The sequence below is a fragment of the Theobroma cacao genome, chromosome 8 (genome assembly GCF_000208745.1).
Source record: "Theobroma cacao cultivar B97-61/B2 chromosome 8, Criollo_cocoa_genome_V2, whole genome shotgun sequence".
In the NCBI taxonomy this organism is placed as follows: domain Eukaryota; kingdom Viridiplantae; phylum Streptophyta; class Magnoliopsida; order Malvales; family Malvaceae; genus Theobroma; species Theobroma cacao.
In genome coordinates, this window is record NC_030857.1 from 16,623,475 (window position 1) to 16,646,942 (window position 23,468).

Genomic DNA, 23,468 nt, shown 5'->3' on the forward strand with positions numbered 1-23,468 from the left:
ATTTAACCAAAAATCATAATAACCAAACTTAACATTAAAAGTGTAATATTCAATTATAAATTTTATTCTAACTTGAACTTGAAACTGATTAGAATTTAAAATGACTTAAATCCAACACGATCTAAACCGGAGATGACCGATCCGAACCCGCCGATCTACTTCCTCTAGTCAAGACCAAGATTAAAGGGCAGATAAATATATAACCGACTTGGCCAATTGAAAATTTTAATTGTAGGCAAGGACCTAATTTAGAATAGTGTGGCTCTGTGCATATGTACATAGCTAGAAGTGGAGGTATGGAACCACAAAAGCCAATGTCATATAAAGTGAAAACACCGATCAACAAAAGAGAAAAAGGGCCAATGTCATATAAGATGTGTGATGAAACTCTATTGCTACTTTATGCGATCTGGCTTACAAAAAAACAGTCATTTAAGAGAAAGAAATGGCTATTTGCATAGTTATCCGTTACAGAATTAAAAGCATGCAGCTTGATTAATCTTCTAGCACAAATTTTTGCTTAGCTACCTATGAAGCTTAATATTGGTATAATATTTGAAAATTTTTCTAAATTATTAAAAAAAATTATTTAAGTATTTATTTTTTTATTACGCTTAATCAAGTTTTTATACTTTTATTTTAAATCAAATAACTCCTTATAACTAATGTTGATTAATTATTATTAATTAAAATATTATTTATCATTGTTATGGCACGTGGTGTTGATGTGGAGGATGAAAGTATCATATGATCATATATCATCATGTTATATCAGCATATTACGTCATTATCTATTATGACGTATCAGCATGTCACACCGTTACTTGACATAGAATTACAAACGATATTTTAATTAATAATAGTTAGTTAACTATTAATTATAAAAAGTTATTTAAGTTCAAAATACAAATATAAAAGCTTGATTAAACAAAATAAAGAATAATAATTTATTTAAATTTTTTTAAATAGTTAATAAATTTTATAGATATTATGTCAGAACTCTTTTTGTCCATAGGTGGAATATTAAGAATTTGTCTTAATGGTCCAAAAAGTCTAAGCTAGTGGTCAATAATTAACAATATATTATGGTACTAATTACTTATCTCAGTTGCACATGGGTTTGATATTTATCAAATCTCATCCTTACCTTGGTAATTGAGGCATAATTAGATTGTGCGGGCCATTGGTTAAATAGTTAAGGTTTACATCAAAGCTAGCACCATCTCAGTAAGATTATATGAATGACTTGACACCTAAATTCACTTACTAGTGAGATGTGAATGCCAACTAACTAATTATATTTGCTTTGGGAGTAAACTTTGTCTACAACATTAACATAATTCGAGGTGAAAATTCCTATAATACTATAATCTGGAAGACTCTGTTGAACACCGTAGACACCCCATTTTGTTTGAGTGTATCAAATCTAGCCATTAGAATGTCCCATTAGAGACATATTACACCCTTTGATTACTATATATAATAACCCATAGATTAATAATCTATCCATCATTAATTGATGATTTTTTTCTAGATCTTTTTGTTTCTCAGTTTTTGCTTTGGAATTTGTTGAGATTTGATGCTTCTGGTTGTGCACTTTGATTACTCCTTTTGCATTTCTTCTGTGCATACATTTCAGTTAATCTTTCACTCATCAAGACAAAACTTTTGCTTGACCAGACGTCTACTTATATCTAATGTTAGGCCGATTGCATTACTCGATCAAGAATATATATTTGAATATGGGTCATATATTCTTCTTGGCTGGTCTTGAGATATATATATATATAGAGAGTGAAAGCCAGCGTCGATGCAATTTATAATCCATCTTATTTCGACTTTTTTCTTTGCATATAATTATATAGAGGTACAAATTAAATTATAAGTAACTCTTTCTTATCTTATAAATCTCATTTCTTCGTCTCAAAATTTAAACTTAAAATTTTCGTGCTTGAATCTAAAGTTCTACTTAACATATGAGTGTGTACCTAGTGATCTTCATTTTGAAATTCTCTTACCTTGAGTATATATGGCAACAAAATAGGATGTCACCCAATGAAAATTATGCATTATAATACGTAAAAAAAGTTCTTGAATTATTTAAAAAAATTAAAAAATTATTTTTTATTACATTCAATTAAATTTTTATAATTTTATTTTGAATCAAATATACATTTATAACTAATAATTAATTAATTACTATTAGTCAAAATATCTTTTTATTATTTTTCTATCATGTGACACTGACGTAGTATATTGATATGTCATAATAAATAATAAAGTGACACAATTATATAATTATAAGATATTTTTACTTTACACGTCAATATCATATCAATATCACGTAAGTATAAAATGAGAAGTAATATTTTGACTAATAATAATTAATTAAACGTTATTCATTAAAATTTATTTAATTTAAAATAAAAATTTGATTGAATTTTTTTAATGGTTCAGGGGCATTTTCAACTATTATGCCTTAGTTTAAACTAACAATAATAAAAGCAACTTAAATGTGAAAAAAGAAGAGAGAAAGAAAGTAACTTGTGCCTAGACAAAAGAAGTTTAGTTATGAAGAATAAAGGAGATAAAGCCAAGAGCAGGAGATGATGAAAAGGACTGTAGCTTTAGTGGGACTCATGAGAGAGAATACAAATGATTAGCTATTTGATACAGACAGCTTGTAAATTCTGACATGGAAACACACTTGGCAACACAAGAGCGGAGCCAAATGGCAAAGGGCGGCACACCAAACAGACAAGGAGGAGCTGGATTGTGGGAGACGTTATAAAATTCATTCTCAACAATGTCCTATTCGTAACATATAGGTCTTTTGGTCTTATTATGTTGTGTAAGAATATCAGCAAAATGTATATTAAAGGAGCAGTCGTTGTTGCTATAGTGCGGAAAATCTTAGGACATAAAATAGCGGTGGGGAGAGAAGGAGGGGGGGTGGCGTGAAAACTTGGTGTCACGCCGTCCAAACAAACCTTTCAATTCATTCATCTGCCACCCCACGCGCAATCAATAACCTCCCTAATTCCCTTCCTATACTATATATATATTTATAGGCTCACTCTCTTTCTTTGCAATCAAAATATTCCACCACCCTTTTCTCTCTAGATTCCTCTTCTGCATAGTTTCTGTAATTATCCTGTCCCTTTACAACACACTTTCCCTTCTACCTCTTGCTGCAGGTTCAATCAAGAGTGTCAACACCCCACGGTTTCACAATATCTTCATCTTGTGAGTATGTTTTGGTCTAATACCTGCCAGCAACTTTCTTATACAGTTGTTTGTGATAAAGGGTTTTCTCTTCTTTGGGTGCATTTTTCTGTTATTAGGGATAGAGTTGTCATGCACGCATGAGGTCCCTATGTTTCCAAGTGTATGGACATATATTGGGTTTTTGTCACTCATGTTTCTTAGTCGAAATCCAGTAGGATCAATGTGATAGGAGATCTGAATGGAGGAGATTTGAATCAATGAGTTCATGTAAGAAAGGATAAGCATGGGTTTTAGCCTAACACAGGCAGTGTTGAGAGAATGAGGAGAGATGTGGAGAGGGAGAGAGCTAATGATGAGCACTGTCATTGTTTTAGCATAAGGCGAACGAGGGGAGGAGGTGGGTGTGAAAACATATTCCACTACCACGAGCAATCGGAGTGCACTGCACTCAAAGAAAACATACAACAACATGCTTGTGCCAGCAAAGTCAAGCTTTTCGGCAACTTTTCTCTTCCATATGCTTTGCCTAAGCTCATGCAACTCATAAAATATTAAAGTAAAGACTATACTTAGGATAAAACCCATTCATGTTTTTGGTGGGTTCCACACATATGTAGCCTGACATTCTTTGGCCAGGGACCAGCCTTGGGTCCCATAAAGTTACATCATGATCATCATTATGCACCCACTATTTAATCAAAAATAGCTACTCTCTTGCAACTTAAGAGTTGAGGAATGAGCTTTCTGTAATAATAATAGGAATTAATGATAATAGATTATGAAAACAACATACATAGGCAAAACATGTGCGTTTACTTCACTATCCCTTGTGAGCCTTTGGAATTTCATTTCATTGAAGAGCCATGTCCTCCTCCTCCTTCCAACTTTCCTTCTATTTTAGGCTTACGCCAAAAAGAAACTTCAAGCCGCCTCTGTTTGTTGAGAGAGGAATATTCACATAATCCCCTCATATTATTAGGTGGTTTTGCCAAGATCCAATATAAATGTGTACAAAAACAAAAGCAACATTGTTAAAACCTTGGGAAGAAACTTACTTTATATGCTTGGGTTATGTTTTTCAGGAGTAGATCCACGATGGAGCTGGAGTCATGCGTGCCACCAGGCTTTAGATTTCATCCCACTGAGGAAGAACTAGTAGGTTATTACCTCAGGAGAAAGATTAACTCTCTGAAAATTGATCTAGATGTTATTATCGACATTGATCTTTACAAGATGGAGCCATGGGATATCCAAGGTATTGTATTAATGAATAAAGCAACTATATATGATGTGTAACGTATATATATATATGACAGGATCATGAGATTTTGAAAAGTTTTTACTACATTTTCATTGGTTTCTTTTTTCTTGATTTGAACCAATCAGAATTTAACTTGGCAGAAACCTATTGGTCTTAGGGTTTGAAATTTGGAAAAGCAAATATGAAAAGCACTCCTTTTTTAGTGCACTTTTCCCTTAGTCGTCAACTAATCAATATCACCATGCCATGCCATACATTTACAAGTTGATTTGACTATGATGCAAATTAGAAGAAATGTAGTAATGCCTAACGAACCAAGGGCACCAGGAAAATGACTGCTTTAAGTGGGTTCTGGTTGATTTCCAAAGCCAGCTTTTATATTGTTTTTTCTTGATGTTTTGCAGGTAGATGTAAGCTAGGGTACGATGAACAAAGCGAGTGGTATTTCTTCAGTCATAAAGACAGGAAGTATCCAACAGGAACACGGACTAATAGAGCCACTGCAGCTGGATTTTGGAAGGCAACAGGGAGGGACAAAGCTGTTCTTTCAAAGAATAAAATCATAGGGATGAGAAAGACTCTGGTTTTCTACAGGGGTCGTGCACCTAATGGGAGGAAGACAGATTGGATCATGCACGAGTATCGACTCCAAACTTTTGAACATGGACCGCCACAGGCAAGTTTATTCACCTTATCTTATACGTATCTCACTGAAGATGTTACATATTTTTAGAGCACCTAATACATAATGTCTGTCACCGATGTAGCAGTGCTACATTCAGAATTCATTGTCATGGCTGCAGCTAGTCTGTCACTAACGCATAGGTTATGAATTTGTACTTACTGGTAATCTATAGTTGAGAATTAGAAAGTAATAGGCACTGCTTTGCTTGGACAATAGTGAGGGGAATTGGTCAATATATGTTAAAGGGGGTGTTTTTTTTTTTTTTTTGGAGAATGGAAAAGTCATCACTCATTACTCATTAGCTGCACCAAATTGCAAGCACGCTTAGCTTGACTGACTCAATCTTCCAAATGACAAATCATTTTAAAGTGATTACTTACTGTGTCTGATAGTGCGTTTAGTTCTTACTAGAAGCGCCATTCAAATCATTTTGTTCCCTTTGGAAATATGTTACTGATGATACAAAAGTTTGCAATTTGCAGGAAGAAGGGTGGGTGGTCTGCCGGGCATTTAGAAAGCCAAGTCCTAATCAAAGGCAAGGCTTTGAAGCATGGAACCATGCTTACTATATCAGAGATAACAGCCATGTTAGGCCTCCAATGTCAATTTCAGATATAGTAAGTACATCTCATCATCTTCATCCGAATGAAGGATCAAGTTTTCATGATCAATCCTATGGTTCGGAGCAAGAGCTTGTTTCCAACCACAATGTCTTGGACAGCCAACAAGTCATTGAACTCCCACAACTGGATAGCCCCACTACTGTTTCACCAAGTTTGGCAGCAAAAGAAGGTTTCCAGCGGAATTTCGTAACAAATTATGAGGATTGTGAAGAAGAAAAGAGCAATAACAGTAGCCAATACATTGACTGGAAGCACTTGGACAATTTTCTTGCCTCACAGCTGACTGATACAACATCTTATCCATATCAAACTGCGCCACTAATACCCCAAAACTACGAGCTAGATGCTCAAGAACACGTTAGCCACCTGCTTGGTTGCTTCCCTGGATCATAGCGGAAGGCCCAAGTTTCACAATTTATTTATGCAAAATGCTGATCCAACAAAGCTAAAAGCTCCTGTCTCAAATAGGAACTAAGTTTGAAAAGTCCTTCAGATTTACATAACATTTGCATGCTAAAAAAGTAGAGTACGTGTCGTAGAGAAAGAATGGATTTCTTATGATAAAAGGAGACTTTCCTGCAAGCTTTAGAGGGTGTGTAGAAAGTTTCACTTTACCTTTTTTTTTTTTTCTTTTTCCATTTGTTATGCTTACAAAATTGTATATTGCGCAATAGTGCATATATATAAATGACTTTGTAATAATGTTAATCTTTTCTTATGAATTTTGGCATTTTTTTTCTATGCAAGTTATAATAATAAGGTTTCTTGATGTATATATCAGTGCATGTGATTTTTCACTTTGGTGCAATTTATGCAACTTAAAATTTTTTTGGTACTTTATGAAAGGTTATTGAGTCTTAATTAGTTATACATGATCAGTCACCCTTATCATAAAATTTATCTGTATTAATTCTCAAGTCAGCTGCAATCATAATTACTTTGTGTCTGTTTGTATATATACATATATATGTATAATGTATATTATAACTTAGTATTACTGTTCCATGATAGTTAAGAATTTGAGTCTTGTTAAGCTGGGAACACCTTCACCATGCCATTAGTCTTGCCCATTCCCTCTTTTGCTAGCTTATCAGCCTCTTGTTCCCCTCCTTCAGTATGCAAGATCTACTTTCTCATTCTCTAAGGTGAAGTGTCTGGTCTTTGTACCCATTTGATAGCATTGGTCAGTCACTCTCAATGATTAATGCATGAGTGTTTATTCATTTTGATGTGACATAAATTAGTAAAGCTTCTTTAGTCTGTCAATAACTCTGTAGATTTGGATCACCAATGTCTATGAATTTTGAGAAAATAGTTAGAGTTTCTTTGTTGGAATCCTTGAGAATTCCACCTATATCGGCATCTCCCTGAAATTTCGACATGCTGCACCATCAACATTAAACTTTAATTTCGTATATACTAGTTTGATCCAACTGGTATTTTGTTATATATTTTGTTTCCATTGCCTCATTTTATCCTCCCAACTTCCAAAATTGTAGATTTTTTTGCACTTTTTTGTGTCAAGTGCAAAAATTCTATGAAAAGCCACCTTAAGAATAATTTTTGAAATCCATTACTCATCCCAAAAATTTAAACTTTTTCTATTTCCAACAATCACACCAAAATTTGATGAAACTTACATGAAAAATTTATTAGTGGAGAAGAGGAGGGATAAAATATTCTGCACAAAGTAGAGCATGGTCAATTTGTATGAACAGACCAGATAAGGGCACTTGCATCACTACCATTTTTTTTCAATATAACTCCTTTCCGAAAACTTGATCGCTCTCTACCAAATCTCCATATCCATTTATTAAGAAAGTTCAACTTTTAACTTCAATATCCGTAATATAAATTGCACCATGGTCTTTATAGTTACATACTTTGCTCCATTCCACCTCCCCACCTCCCCCCCCCCGCCCCTTCCCCTAATAAAAACCTTCTTTGCATTTTACCAAGCTTGTGTTTTACTTTCGTTGGGATTTTAAAAGTTGACATAAAAAATAGAGGTATTTTAAAAAATAGTTCTTAAAGATAAGATGTTTTAAAAATAGCTATCTTTATAATTTTAACTATTTTTAGTCAAGATGGACAAAATTACCATGATGTTACAAGCCATGTACAAAAACCTATGACAAGCCATAATTAGCGTATTACACGTTATGTACAAAAATATGTGACACGCCATGTACAAAAACCTATGACAAGTCATGGTTAGCATGTTACACGCTATATACAAAAATATGTGACAAGTCATGATTAGCTTGTTACATGTCATGTACAAAAATATGTGACAAGTCATGTACAAAAACCTGTAACAAGATATGGTTAGCTTGTTACACGCCATGTACAAAAACCTGTAACAAACCATGGTTAGCGTGTTACACGCTATATACAAAAATATGTGACAAGCTATGGTTAGCTTGTTACACGTCATATACAAAAACCTGTGACAAGCCATGATTAGATTGTTACGCGCCATGTTGAAAAAAAAATATTATTGTTGCACGTCATGGTTAAAAAAAGTTGTTACACGCCATGTTGAAAAAAAAAATTATTGTTGTTACACGTCATGTTGAAAAAATATTGTTGTTACATGACATATTCAAAAACATTTTGTTACACTTTAATGCCTAAAATGTTGTTGTTACTTACGAATCAAAACTTCAAATCCTCTCAACTTTTTTCTCTTTTTTTTATTTTTTTGACAATTTGGCACAGATTAAAGTGTTTCTAACATGTTTTCATAAATCAAAATATAAATATTTTTTATCTAAAACACCTACTTTGACTAAAAATAAAAAAAAAATCTTTGAAAGCCTAGATTTATAAATTTCAAAATTTTGAGTTTATTGGTATCTAGGTCCCGAATTGATTCAATTAAAAGCTATTTCATACATTTGTGATTATTTCTACCGTTTTAGTTTTATCCAAAATACCTAAAAATCGAATTTTCCAAACAGTCACCCACCCAAGTACGTCAAAACCATTGCTTAGTGTCTTGAAAGCGTAAGAAAGAGAAATCTGAAAGCGCGGGAGAGAGAAATCGAAAGCATAGCAGACACATGCCGAACAGAGAAATCGATAAAATTTGAGAGACTAGAATGGTGAGAGAGAAATCCGAAGCACAAATGGGAAGAAATGGGAAGACATTGTGATGAATCGTTTAATTTATTTGAAATAATTTAAAGGGTATTTTCATCAAATCATGACTAAATATGGCTAAAAACAGTTAAACTTATGTTGACGGTGCTAGGAACGGCATGATTAAAGCATCAACGCAACGGAATAAAGAATGGTTGAAATAAAAATAAAACCATACCTCCTACCTTTGAATCATCGTGGTTGTTTAATGCAAAGTTATCTCCTACCTTTGAATTATCGTGGTTGTTTAATGCAAAGTTATGTACCACATAAAATCAGAAAAAGAATGTACCTTTTCAAGTGATATCGTAATCAAATAGATTCCTTTTAGTGACAAAACACGAACACCTTTGGTATGAAAGAATCCCAGCTACTCAATCGTTTGCCCTTCAATTATGCACACACGATTGCAACAGATCCTTCTCAAGGAGAGAGCTTTATGCGACGGGCTCGTGCTAGCAAGTGGACAACGATTTGTCCTCTTTTCTTCTTTGATTTCCAATAAAGAATCAAAGGAGAAGTTTTCAAAAGAAAATAAACGTCTCAAGAGTGGCAGCACTCAAGAGAAAAATCTTCTCCACAAAAAAAAGAGTGGCTATAATGTGATATTTATATCTATGTTTAACTTATTAAAATCTGCAAAATAAGTCCTTAATATTATAACAATTATAATATTTAACCAATACCTAATTAAACTTTTTTAAGTAGATCCTTAATAGTTAAAATCTAGAATTTGATTTAAGTCTAACTTAAATCATCACACTCTCAATTTAATCCAAATTGCCACCTTTGTGTGTGACCCATTAGGTTCCTAATATGTTGGCAATGGAATTGAATTATAATTTTATTAATTAATTAATTTAAATGAATCATATTCAATTTTAAATTAACTAATTCAATTCCATATACCATGATCGGCATCTAGTAATGCATCTGGCCACCCAATTGTTAGGAGAGTCAAAGGATTCTTTGACAACTTTTCAGTGTACAGTTTTTCAATGTAATTCATTCCCTTATCATATATCCCGAAGATAATAAGAGCTTGGTGAAGTGCCTACTCTTATTGATCTCCATATTTGTTCTTGCAGTTAGATCATTAGCTTTATGGAGACTTATGAAACTTATTTCATAATCTCCTAATCACCTTGGCCAAGGATTTGATTAAGCTAATATCAACAAAAAACTAATGAGATATTTCCCCTTAAATCACTTGGAGTGATGATTCCTATCTTGACCACTCATCTGCCTTCACATGTTTCATGCTATACCCAAAAGCATCTTGTTTTGACATTCTTGGTTAGGCACCCATAGGGATGAAATCAAAACATAGCACTCAACACATAAGACAACCTGATGTCTCAAGTCTAGAGAGTATTTACACAACTGACACATGAGAAGTATTGCATAGACACTTGAGTGAAATACCAAATGCACTTCTCATGGCGGGTCATGTTCAGTGAACTCGCTCTCCCATGGCAAGCACCCACATGCTAGTTCCAAGTATCTTTATACTTCAAACTATGAGAATGATTGCTTACTTCACAAGTAAAGAACATAACATGTGTCAATCTTTGAGCATTATTGATGCCCTGTCTTAATAATACAATGATCAGAAACTTTTAGGAACAATACTTTAATGCATAAGGATCTCATAATTATATCCCAATACAATTCCTTTGCAAGGCATATATAGTTCCATGGGCTTTATCTACATAAGTATAAAAAAGTAATTAAATTACAAACTTATGGATAAAGAACTACCTCAATGTTATTATGAATAACAAAATGTCATACATGAATATCTCAAAATTGCAATTCTCATACAACCATAGATTGGCTTGTAGGGCTTATACTAACATATGGTTACTTTTAAAATGTTTTTATCAAGAAATGTCATTTCTCACAATTTCTTCTAAAAAAAACCAAAAGACTTACCAACACCGATCTCAACAACATCACGTGCCCCCCAAAGATAACATTTTTGCTTTCGAACCTACAAACTTAACTTCAAATCGTTTAATCACCACTTTTCAATTTTTCATAGAATGCTCAAGGGCACCCAAAGGAATGCTAAGGTAAATGGTGGGGAGATTTCCCATCCTACATTCGATTTTGTTTGCCCATTCCCCTACCTTTGATTGTCCATACCTATACTAATGAGGATACTCTTTTGATAATTAATTCTCAAAGCCTGTTTGGCTTGTTTTTTTTTAGCTTAAAAACTATTATAAAATTCTTATGAAAAATAATAATTTTTAAAATTAAGCTAAATCTATTTGGTAAATTTACTTTTATAAGCTTTGTTTTTTTATAAATAAGCTATTTGGCAAAACAATTTATGTAAGTTCTAATTTTAGTTAAAATTACCATAAAAGGGTATTTAATAAATAACTTTATATTAATTAGAAACTCCTTTGTTCACTATGGAAAAAAGTTAACTTTATTTTTTTTTTATTTAAAAAAAATATTTAGAAATATAAAAAGTATTTTTATATAATATAAAATTTATAATTAATAATAAATCAAATAAAAATGGAAATGAATAATGTTGGGATTATTTTTAATTAATGAGGACATTTTTTAAACAAAAAGAAAAATTCTCCTAAAAAGGAGGCATGTTTAAAAAAAAAAAAAAAAGAAAGCCTAAGGCTTTTTTTTAATTTTATTTTTAAAAAAAAAAGTTACTTTTTTTTTCATGAGCTTCTCAAAGTCTTTGTTTGGTATGTCTTCTACTTTTATGAGGTAGATAAGTTGCAAAAAAAAACCAAGCCAATGGTCAATCTCGAAATCACTTGAAAAAATTTCAAAATTCTTCAAACATTTTGCAAATGTTCAATTTGTGATTAGCAAATCCCATCATATCGTCCACATATTGCAAGTGGTTGCAAGTGGAATATCGATAACCCATTCCTTTCAATTTGAATGGCTATACACAAATTAACCTCCATTGCTTTATACATCAAACAATTAAATGTTTTCGTCACCATGTTGAACAATAATGGCGACATTGAACAATCTTGACGTAAACCTTTTTGCATCTTGAATTGTGCCCTAAACCCCATTCACAAGAACTAAAACCAAGGCAGTCAAAATACATTCTTTCACCCATCCACTCCATTTGTCACCAAACCCCATTCTAACCATCACAAAGTCCAAGAAGTTCCAACTTTCCAACTTACATTGCTATATGCCTTTTCAAAATCGACTTCAAATATCAACTTTCCTTTTCTCTCATTTTTAAGGTCTATAATCTTGTTAGCTATAATTAATATTGAATCCATCAATCTCTTAAATGTGAATTGATTGGTGCAAATCACTTCTCTAATCACTTGTCTCAATTGGTTAGCGAAAAGCTTAGTCATAATTTTGTAGATACTACCTATCAAACTAATCAGTCTATAATCACCAAACTCAACCAAATTTGCAAATTTTGAAATTAAGGCAAAAAAAGTTGCAAAGAATTATAGGCTATGTTTGATAACCTGAAAATATTTACAAAAAGTAAAATATTTTAGGTCAACGGAAAAATTCATGTTGACTTAGGAAAATGTTTTACTCCTTTTCCAATCCTTCTCCTATTGCATTCCTTCTATTTGGGATCGATCCTATAAACCTTAGGATCGATCTCACAAAACAACATTGCCTTCCCCTCCTCGTAGGATCGACCCCTTAAACCTTGAGATCTATCCCACAAAATGATCCCCACAAAGCATCATTATTTTATATAACTATTTCACAACAAAGTGTTATTCAACTATTCAACTATTTTTCTTTTTCTTTTCATCTCTTCATTCATTATTCTTTTCCCAACAAAGCATCATTCACTATTTTTATTCAACTATTTTATAGGAATTATATCATCTATAATTATTTTTTATTAAGATACTATATAATCTTTAATATAAAACAAAACAATTAAGGTCAATTAAAGAAAAAATCTTCTATAAAATAGGAAATAAAATTTTCACCTATAATAATCTCTCATTTATTTTAATTTTCAATTTATAATTTATTCACTTACAAATTAAATAGTATAACAATACGATCAGAAATAAATAAATAAGTAACAAGAGTTAAATAATATTTAGATAATATTTCTTAATATTGAAAAGAAATATTTAGGATGTCTTGTATAATTGAGGAATGTTGATATTGTTATGGTATTATTATTAAAAATTATTGAAGATGGAAAAGTTTTTTGAAGATGGGGTCATGATGCAAAATATTTCTAAAAATGATCCAAACAATAAAAAAATTATTGATAGTTTATTCAAATAATAAAAAATATTTTACATAGAAAAATTTTAGGCATAATACTTAAAAAAATATTTAAACTATTTAAGAAAATTCAAATTAGCTTTTAATATTTTATTATGTTCAATTAAACTGTTATATTTTTATTTTAAACCAAATAAGGTCTTATAATTTACAGTTGACTAATTGTTGTTAATCAATTATTATTTTTTGTCATTTTATATCATATGACGTTAATTCAGTAAGAAAACATATCATAATAAATAATAATATAACTATATGACATTTATACTCCCCATGTCAACATCATGTTAGCATCACATGGGTGTAAAATAATAAATAATAATTTAGCTAATAATATTTAGTTAACTATCGCTCTTAAGGATATACTTGATTCAAAATAAAAATATAAATATTGATTAAATATGATAAAAAATAAAAAAAATTATTTGAATTTTTTTTAAATAGTGCAAAGACTTTTATTATGTTTAAATTTTTCTCAAGTTTTCTTTTTTAATTGGAGGAGGGGAATTTAAAATTTATTTTTTAAATAAAAAATTATGTATCGATTAATGAGTTAAATACTCGAATGCAAATAAGTGATTTTTATGTTACCGAAATGAGCCATATATAATTAGTAAGTTAAATTCCCTCTCAAAAAACTTAACTAAAAATAATTAAATTCCCCCTCAAAGGGCCAGCTGAAATTTATATACAAATAAAGCCAACCGCTACCAACTCCACTTTGTAACATCTAACCAAAAAAGGCAGGAAAGAAACGGAAATGAAAACCCAAAAAAACAAATAAAAAAAATTAAAATTAAAACATTTCCAGCTCTCTCTTCTCTTCCTCTTCATTAAAAGATCCAGACGCATTGCTTTAACACATTCAATTTCAATTTCTTCAAAATTAGGGTTCTTAAAACCCCCCCTTTCCAAAGCTTCCAATCCCTCATAAAATGGCATTACAATGATTCTCTAATTGATTCCACAAATTTTCCTTATAAATTTTTATTTTTATTTTTATTTTTTTGGGGATCCCAAGAAGGTCCCAACAGCTTTGTCTGTCTTTTTGCCGATTCGTCCGTGTCGGTGTTGTGAAAATGGCGGCGCCGAGGAATGTGTTGAGGGACGAAGAGAGTGCTGCTGTGGCATTGTTGAACAACAGCAGCAAGGAAGACGACGATTCCCCGTCTGGGAAAAGGTTAAAATCGGAAAGGTTTCCGGTTTCGAGATGGGAATTGGCTGCCTTTTTTGGGGTTTTCTTGATCTTTTCTGCCGGTTTGTTCTGCATCTACCTTACCATGCCCGCCACCGAGTACGGGAAACTCAAGATCCCACGTTCCATCTCTGACCTTCGCTTGCTCAAGTAGGTTCCTTCCTTTTGTTTTTTTTTATTTTTATTAAATTCTTTTGGTGAATGTACGATGCTTGGAGTTTTGAGATAAGCTTATATTTGTGTTAAATCTTTCTGGGTTTGACGAATATTATAGATTTTCGAAATGCCCATCTAGGATTTCTTTTTTTTTTTTTAAGATTTTAGAGCTACAAAGCTCTATTTGGATTTTCTTTTTTAAGCTTATAATTCTAGCACAAATCGAGTCGTGCGAAAGTGAAACAGTCCTCCGTTTGTGTTAGATTCGTGGATTTTAGATACTAAAATAGTGAAGATAGCTATAAAGATGAAATTAAACTCTGTCATTTCTAACCATGTCCAATTTGGATAAGTGCTGGGCAAAACAAACATTAATACATAACAGCCAAGGGAAAATGAAAATGCTCTGCCGAGAATGATGCCCTGAGGTAGTAAATGGTTGCTTATATTTTACAGTGATACTTACATTGTCGCATATACATTAATTCTGAGTGACTGAGGACTTGAAATGCAATCTAGGGTTAATTATAATTTAGCTACCTTCTAGTGCTTATCATTGCACTTTGTATGTGTAAGAGTGTTTAGCCCATTAGTGGATGGCGTGAGGAAATGCTGTACTGCAAATTAAAGGGAGCATATAGCATACATGCCTAGTATATAAATGGAACAAATGCAGTAAAGTACTAGATAATTCTCATAAATAAACCTTATATAGCGAGTGGTCATTTTTTGAGGGCTCACATAATTAGAGGACAATTTCTTTTTTTTTTTTTTGTAAAATTATGGTGGCATCATTTCATTTGGTTGTTTTAGTTGTATCTGAGTTCTGCTTTCATTTTTTCTCATGTGAAATTCCACCATTGAGTTTCATTAGATTCTCCTTCCATATATATGCTATGATTGTTGCCCGACTTACCATTCTTAATTTATTGCTGTTATATGTTTCAATTTTCTTATTTATTTGCTGCATTTTGTCTACTTTCCTGTCAGCACTTCTTTTTCTGTGTTCATATTTTAACTGCAACTCATTTTACTAAATTTTGTGCCTTTATTTTTGTTCAGAGATAATATTGCAACATATGCAAAGGATTACCCAACACAGTTCATTTTGGGTTACTGCTCAACTTATATCTTCATGCAAACCTTTATGATTCCTGGAACAATTTTCATGTCTTTGCTAGCTGGAGCTCTTTTTGGTGTTAGGGGCCTTTTCTTGGTCGTCTTTAATGCCACAGCTGGAGCATGCTCCTGCTTTTTTCTGTCTAAGCTGATTGGCAGGCCCTTGGTTAGTTGGTTGTGGCCTGATAAATTAAGATTTTTTCAAGCAGAGGTACTTTCTTTTTTATCCTTGTTACTATCTTTGGAACTTGTGATGTTTGTTGTCTTTTATTTTAGAATCTTTCATTTGTTTTGTACTACCATCTTTTTTGTACCTGAATTAATCTGCATTGTTGTGGCTTCAGATTGCAAAACGCAGGGACAAGTTGCTCAATTACATGCTCTTTCTGAGAATTACTCCTACTTTGCCCAACCTATTTATCAATTTGGCTTCACCAATAGTTGACATACCGTTTCATGTGTTCTTTTTGGCAACCTTTATTGGCCTAATCCCAGCCTCCTATATAACTGTCAAAGTAAGTTTCCTGCACCTGTGCCACAATTATTTTCTCTGCTGGTTTATGCTTTGATTTTTTTTTTTTTTCTATTCTTTTTCTGCTATTAACAAAATTGTCATCTTGATGAACATGGTCATCTGAATTGATTTGTTGAAGAAAGCAGATACTCATATCTTATCCAATCTATTGCAACAGCTAATACCATATAGTGTGGTTGTTATGGCATGATAGTTTTATGTTGATAAATTTAAAAGCCTTTTGGTGCCAAGGTGTAAACGTTGTAGATTGTCAGCATGTTAGTTATAACAGTTCTTAATGACGGAGACGGAGCAATAAATTTATGAATGGTGCTTATGTTTCCTCACAAAGTATTGCTAAAAATGAAAGGATTCAGGGCTTTCTAACTAAGTAAACTCTGTTGTAAAGGCTCAGATGAATGAGAGTACTGTTCTGAGCTTTGCTTTACCTTAGCGAGCTCCAGATAGGAGGATTTCTTGAAAGTTTTAAAATAATTCATGTGAATTCTTAACAACATGGAGTGAGAAAAGTTCTACAAGATTGATATAGCATATGACGTGAGGCCATGGTCTGTCTAAGTGGGGTCATTGAGCCAAATGCTTGGAGTCATTGAACCATAGGGACTATTTTGGGTATATTTTAGTTGAACAGTTTACCAAGTGGTGTGTCAAAAGGACTATAAGTTTTCTTGATAAATTGGAATGCGTATGATGTGTTGTGGGATTGAAGTAGATGCTTGTTATATAAAGCACTGATTAGGGTTGTGGTAGGTTTCTTACCATAGCATATATTATTGAAGATTCCTTGATGCCTTGTCATAATGAAAGTAAAGCTATTTCAGATAGAGGTTCAATAGGTATTTCATTGGGATATATTTATTTGTCTCCATTGTAGTCGGTTGTGGACTGTAACTGAATTAGGCATTTTCAAATTGGAAATAAATGAAGCACATGGAGTTTGTGGTAAGATTCAATTTGATTCAATTTATTGGAGTCATATGTAAGATGTGGAACGATGATAGAGAAAGATTGAATCATGTTCTCAGATAGCTTATCTTTGGGATTTTTCTAGAAGGATGTTAAGAAGATATCTACAATGCTTTTGTAGAACTAATTTTGGATCTTTTTCTATGTTTGAATGGATACACTTAAGATTTCGCTGCACAATTTTGATGCTTAAACAGAGAGCAAGTAGATGCTAAGCGTAATGGACTATGGATGTGATGTCCCCCAGTGTCCACTAAAGAATGGATCTTCTTGAGATTGTCCCTACTGGGCCAATAGCACATAAATATAATTCCACTTCAGTGAGGTGCTAGAAGAATTGAACAGGATTTATCAAATCATTACAATAGAAGGATCAATGAACATTATATTGATCATTTGATGACCCCTTCAGTTTCTTCTGTTCACTTTATTATCTATGGCTTCTTTATTTCTTTTTATGAGGTATTTGTTGATGATGTTGAATAGATGTTGGCTTAATTTTATTCTTTGGATTCATGACTCTCCTTATTTCTTCATTCAGGCTGGCCTTGCTCTTGGGGATCTCAGGTCTGTAAAGGATCTCTATGATTTTAAGACATTGTCTGTGCTTTTCCTTATCGGATCAGTCTCCATATTTCCAACCCTTCTGAAGAGAAAGAGAATATATGAATAAGGTTATGTTGGTAAAGTTTGCAGCATCCTCCTGACAATGAGGATTAAGAATAGATATATTGACAATTTCAATATTTAGGATCCAAGAAAGAATAGAGCCATAGATCCTTATCTCTGCAGCTGAATATTGAAGATCTAGCATTCATCTTGTGGTACACAGGGGGCCAGTGTTGACACAAATGATGAAAACACAAGAAATTCCTTTTGGCAATTTTCTGTTTAATGTTAGCTAGCTCAATCATCTCCCAATTGGATTATTTACAAACATTTGGGAGAGTCATACGTTCTCTAGACGTGTTATAGTCCAATTACTCTCTTGACAGTTTTACAGACAGCACTACATGATAAAAGATCTTCCTGTAGAATATGTAAAAGCTGTACTAATATAGTATATTCAGTAATAATACTTTCAGTACTCTGTTTTCACTTTGGGTTATTGGTGGTTTTGTGGCTGATATTTTAATTTGCCTTATGCCATGAATTGCACGAAAATTAATATTTTTGGCCTGTGGCTTTGTAATTTTCCCCATCAATCTTTCCTATCAATTCTTTCTTTTCTTATTCACATTGTGCTTAATTTTTATTGAACACATTCATTCCCTTTCTTACCAATGCAATGGCCTGTGCCACTTACGTTTTCCAACCCCATACTGTACCACTCTCCTTTCCATGAAGTATCCGCCACCCTTCGTCTCAAACTCACCCGCCATTACTGTTCCCGGCATCGAACCTTTCTTCTTCCTAGAAAATCGGAATCAGCCCAAACTGTTGTTGCGTATGACGACGTTGTCCTTGATGAACTTATCCGACATGGACTTAGAATCGGAAACTAGACATCCAACATGGAACGTAATATCTTGCCTTTACATGAGGAGTTATGGGAACCCTTGGGGGAACATGTAAACTACGAGGGGTTTTTTATCAGAAGAGCTTTGGCGATATAGATGTCGGAGTTTGAAGGGAAGAACCATGGTCTAGTTGCGGCTAAGGTGAAGAGGGTTAGATTGGGAGGTGCAGAAAGTATCAGAGAGGCGTGTCAAAGGTGAAGATTTTGTGATATGCTTAGAGCAATCTAAGGTTGGATGGGATGATTCATTCGAACATGAATATATATATTCGTCTTAAAAGTTTCGAATTCAAATCTTGAGATATTTTTTTATCTCAATCATGACAGGTGCAGGCCCCCGAAGAGAAAAGAATTGTTGGAAAATTGAAATTAATTAATCATTGTTCTGACAGTAAATTCTGATCAACTGGTTTTTCATAATTCTCAATTCTTAAGGGATACATCAATCTAGATGCCAACTTTAAAGTGAAATACATACAAAATGGGAAAGAGCGAGAAAAGAAGACTCTGTCGCTTCCAATCCTCCACAAGGAATTTCAGGAGTTGAGTGTCACCGCTGGATAGTCTTGGTAGCCTGTGATGCCTGTTATCCTTATCCGCGTATTCGGCTGCAACAGTCAGTCAATCAAAAGATCATAAACATATCAGGTGGAAGAAAACAAGTCTGTAAAACTGTCAGTTTTAGTATAACTCAAATCAGTTTATTTGTGGAACATAAGATCGGATACAGATACCAAAATGACAATGTTATGCTACCAGAAATATTTCAGTATTGAGAAAGCAAAGATATCTAAGACTATGCACGAATCAGCAGCTGCGCAAGCATCTGGTTTGGGATTCATGGCTCCGAGCAAGGTGCAAGGGGAAAATCAGCAGCTGCTCAAGCATCTGGTTTGGGAAGAGGCTTCAGGGCCAGAGCAGAAAACAGTAGAAGGGAGGACATGAGGGCATTAATTTTGGTTTAGTCATATGAAAGAACCTAGATGATAGGACTATATATCTTTGCCTTGAATTTCAAGCCTCCAAAAGCCAGGTGTGAGTGCCAAGCAGCAGGACAGCTTCAGGAAAAGGCCTCAGGATCAGAAGAGAGAACAGATGATAGGAAGGGACGATGAGAAGGCATTGGCTTTGGTTGAGTTAAATTAGGGAACAAGATGATTGAATTATTTATATTTTAGCAATAAATTCTAATTTGTAGTGGCTAGGTCCCCAATCAACTGTTAACTCAGAAACTTGTCATACCTGTCGATGTCCAATATTTCTCCGATAGTTTTTTTTCTTCTTGTACTTGAAGACAACTACTTTTGGATTTAATCCCTGCATTTGAATATACATATTAATGGGTCACACAGTAGGAGCAGGTGATAGTATTGTAAATAAATAAATAAATACATAACATCAGAAGCTAATTACCTGCTCTTCAACAACAGCATGTACAGCAGCGTTAGTCACCACCGGCTTTCCAATATAGGTTGTTGTTTTTGTACCCACAAGCAATACCTTGTTCAAAACAATCTGTGAAAAAAAGAGAATTTAAACATTTAAAGGCAGCTAATACAGCATGAAAATGAAAGTCAACTAGTGATGAAATTACTGATTCTCTGGAATGTAAAAATACATGAGCATTGAGCATGAAAGTAATGCACAAACTAAAATGGGAACACTAAACCCCCTCCTGACTATAAATGTTCCAGACATGTAGAAACAGCCGATAACCAGCCAGGCCAAAATGGGAGTACTGGACTAGTAGAATGAAAAATGCACAGCCTTTTGGTTCTCAATCATAACAACAGAAGATTTTTACCTTTAATTTTCTAATCACATCATAGTGGTATGATTCTAACAATAATTTCCAAATATGGAGAGAAATGCAACAACAGCCATAACAAAACAAGAATATTAAATTTTTTCTCATCTATTTCAAGTTCTACAGTGTTATTCAGAACTGAAGTTAAAAAGATAGTATTAATGACAAAGAGTAGAATGCTACAGTTCAAACCTAGCAACTCTACCCAAAATCCACCCTTTTTACGACTTAGCTAAGCCCAGGTGGCATATATTGCAGTTATACAATTTAAGTTAGTGCTAGATGGGAAACCCCAATTTTTTTTTCTCTTCTTTCTTTTCTTAGTATGCAGACTGCTGCTATATCAGAAATATATCACTTGGATTATTATTCTCAAAACATTTTGGTACTGTTTCCATATACATTTATGCTTCTTTCAAACTTAACTAGCAAACATACCATTATGCTTTATAGAAGTATGTCTACAGATAGCAGCTGCTGCTTAGGAATTCAGAGACATACTACGAACCCAAGACTCCTTCCAGATTCTTTACACTAGGTTAATGAAGTAAATTTGCATAGTCCCAATCAAAAAGTTTTCACCAGCCACCAAGCTTCAGTTGAGCCCAACAGACCCACTCAGAGATGACACTCTTCTTCCACTGGACCCAAATACCAGTATCAAAGAGTGGATAAAGGAAATGTAACTGACAGATCATTAACATTTAACATATTTTAAAACTATGGAAGCACCTGTCATGACTCGACACAAACTTGTTTGAAGTCAAGTAACTCCTCGAGGAAAAATCATTGGTCTTTCAGGTAAGTAGATTAAATTACTTTTAAAATAGCCATCATTACCGAAACAGCATCACCAAAGAAGAATTAATAAGTGCTATCAATAATAAAGATTACACCTGGTAACTGGTTTGTTACCTATTGATACTGCAGGGGCTGAGCCCATTATTACCCCATTTTTTCAGGTGGGCGATTAAAGCAAAGATATAGAATTCTTTCTCTTCCTAAGTCCTAATGCCCAAACTAACTCTTGGAATAATTCTCTGTAACTTCTCTCGCAATAAAACTACATCTCTGAACTTTATATCATGAATTAATGAACCAACAGATGACCATCAATTCTTTGTTTCATAAAACCAACAGTCATCTTATTGTCAATTTCTTATATCTATCAGCCAACAAAGTTATCCTATATGTTTGATCCAATAATATTTCCCTAAGCTACCAATGAAATGAAGACTGGGAATAGTGTGGTCAAGTACCCAATAATGTGTGCTTGAAACTGAATAATTATGCTCCAGAAAATGCTAAAGGAGCCAGCTCTCTTCTATCCAAATGCGTGACCAAGACCTTAATCTTTAGAACATCTGAAGCTGGTCAACAAAACCACCATCCAGCAACCACTTTGGGAAAAAACGCAAGTATAAAAGCCAACACCTTTTTACACTGAACTAGACATGATACTTGAAGCCTATATACTGTTCCATTCACTATGTACTTAAGGCTTTTATCCTTTCTTCCCTCTAGTAATCAGCACAGGCAAATTGTAAGTAGAGAATATGACAATGCATGTATAAACACAATGAATTCAACCATTCAAGCAAAAATGACAACAATACTACTATTACTAACTTGATGAAAATTGCAAGCTCATTTCTTTCTCAAAGAGAAAGCTAAACTGTGCAAGATTTATTGAATGCTTTAATAAAGATAACAACTTCTCAAGTGATTAAGAATTAAGAAGAGGATTAAAATGCAAAAAAAAACTAAAGCACCGACCTCATCATTGACATTTGCACCTTTAAGCCTCTGAGTATAAATATATCGTCCAGGGAAAACAATATACTGGCGAGACCCAATCTGAAACAAAACCATACTAATAAATCAAATACATTGCATACAAGGAACTTTTGTTATGAATAATCATAAATTATATCATTTGGGCAACCACAATACTTAGAAAGAAAGAGAAAAAGATGGGGAAAAAACATTAAAAAGAAAAACGTCAACCTGTTGAAGAAAACCAAAATACAGTCTGGGTGGCAGCTAAATTCGACTAAAAACACTAATAACAACTAAAAATGCCAAAAGGGTATCCGAAAAGAATCTTTAGAAATGCATAGAGACTGATAATTCCATATAAAAACACATAAAAAACTGCTGAATTCAAAGTTATAACTCACCATGACAACAGCGAAAATCTCTTCCCTTTTGGGCTTATCCTTGTCAGCCTCAACAACCTCAGCTGGTTCTGGTGCTGGCTCTGGTTCGGACTGTATGTTATCAGGTTCGGTTTCAACAACGCCGGCGTCGGATTCAGAGGATTTGGGAATTGTACAAAATGTGGGTGTTTTGGAGAGGAGAGGAGAGGGAGTGAGCCTGAAAGAAAAAGGGTTAGAGAGAGAGAAAAAGGGAGTTTTGGAAGGAGAAAAAAGAAGAGAATTTTGGTGGTGGGGATGATTAGAGATTTTGCAATGAGTGGCGAAAGAAGAACAGAGAGCCAACGTTGCATGAGCTGAGGAGGACGCCATTGGTTTTTTTGGTTTTGCAGCTCACTGCAAAAGAAGTGAGCTTCCTCTTATTACCCCTCCTCCGCCTCTTCTGAACAATAGACTTATCCTATCCATTTTCTGTCCCAATGTCCATTATGCCCTTTTGAATAATAATAATAAGCATTCTTTGAGTATTATTTTTATTATTTACTTTATATTTTCAAAAGTAAAAATAAATGAATAAATAAATTTTATTATTTTATTATACTCATTAATATTTCAAGTTATATTATATTCACGTGACTTTGACATAAAATATAAAACATATTATGTTACCATGTAAATCTAGGATATTTCAGTATAATATGTCACTGTTACTTTATATAATATTGAATTTGAATAAAAATTTATTTAATTTATTTTAATAATTAAGTAATTTTTTTGGTATTATCCCAATGTAATA

At 33.3% G+C, this 23,468-nt stretch overlaps 3 protein-coding genes across 5 annotated transcripts; 2 read left to right on the forward strand and 1 right to left on the reverse strand.

The window, feature by feature from the left end:
* LOC18592949 (NAC domain-containing protein 30) lies at positions 3,070–6,515 on the forward strand. Of its 3 annotated transcripts, none has more exons than XM_007019922.2 (4): positions 3,070–3,246; positions 4,311–4,483; positions 4,894–5,165; positions 5,657–6,515. In XM_007019922.2, exons 2-4 carry the CDS (start codon positions 4,324–4,326, stop codon positions 6,188–6,190), a joined length of 966 nt encoding a protein of 321 aa, XP_007019984.2. In that variant the 5' UTR covers positions 3,070–3,246; positions 4,311–4,323; the 3' UTR covers positions 6,191–6,515. The 3 variants fall into 3 exon arrangements, with proteins under 3 accessions (XP_007019984.2, XP_017981056.1, XP_017981055.1); XM_018125567.1 differs by lacking the exon at positions 3,070–3,246 and adding an exon at positions 3,458–4,207; XM_018125566.1 differs by lacking the exon at positions 3,070–3,246 and having other exon boundaries at positions 4,214–4,483.
* Positions 13,964–18,292, forward strand: LOC18592950 (uncharacterized membrane protein At4g09580). The gene is made up of 4 exons (XM_007019923.2): positions 13,964–14,564; positions 15,633–15,900; positions 16,034–16,204; positions 17,732–18,292. Exons 1-4 carry the CDS (start codon positions 14,299–14,301, stop codon positions 17,861–17,863), a joined length of 837 nt encoding a protein of 278 aa, XP_007019985.1. The 5' UTR covers positions 13,964–14,298; the 3' UTR covers positions 17,864–18,292.
* Positions 19,048–23,150, reverse strand: LOC18592951 (50S ribosomal protein L21, chloroplastic). Its single transcript, XM_007019924.2, has 5 exons — positions 22,697–23,150; positions 22,293–22,373; positions 20,123–20,224; positions 19,952–20,026; positions 19,048–19,317 (listed from the first exon to the last, which is right to left on the reverse strand). Exons 1-5 carry the CDS (start codon positions 23,042–23,044, stop codon positions 19,246–19,248), a joined length of 678 nt encoding a protein of 225 aa, XP_007019986.2. The 5' UTR covers positions 23,045–23,150; the 3' UTR covers positions 19,048–19,245.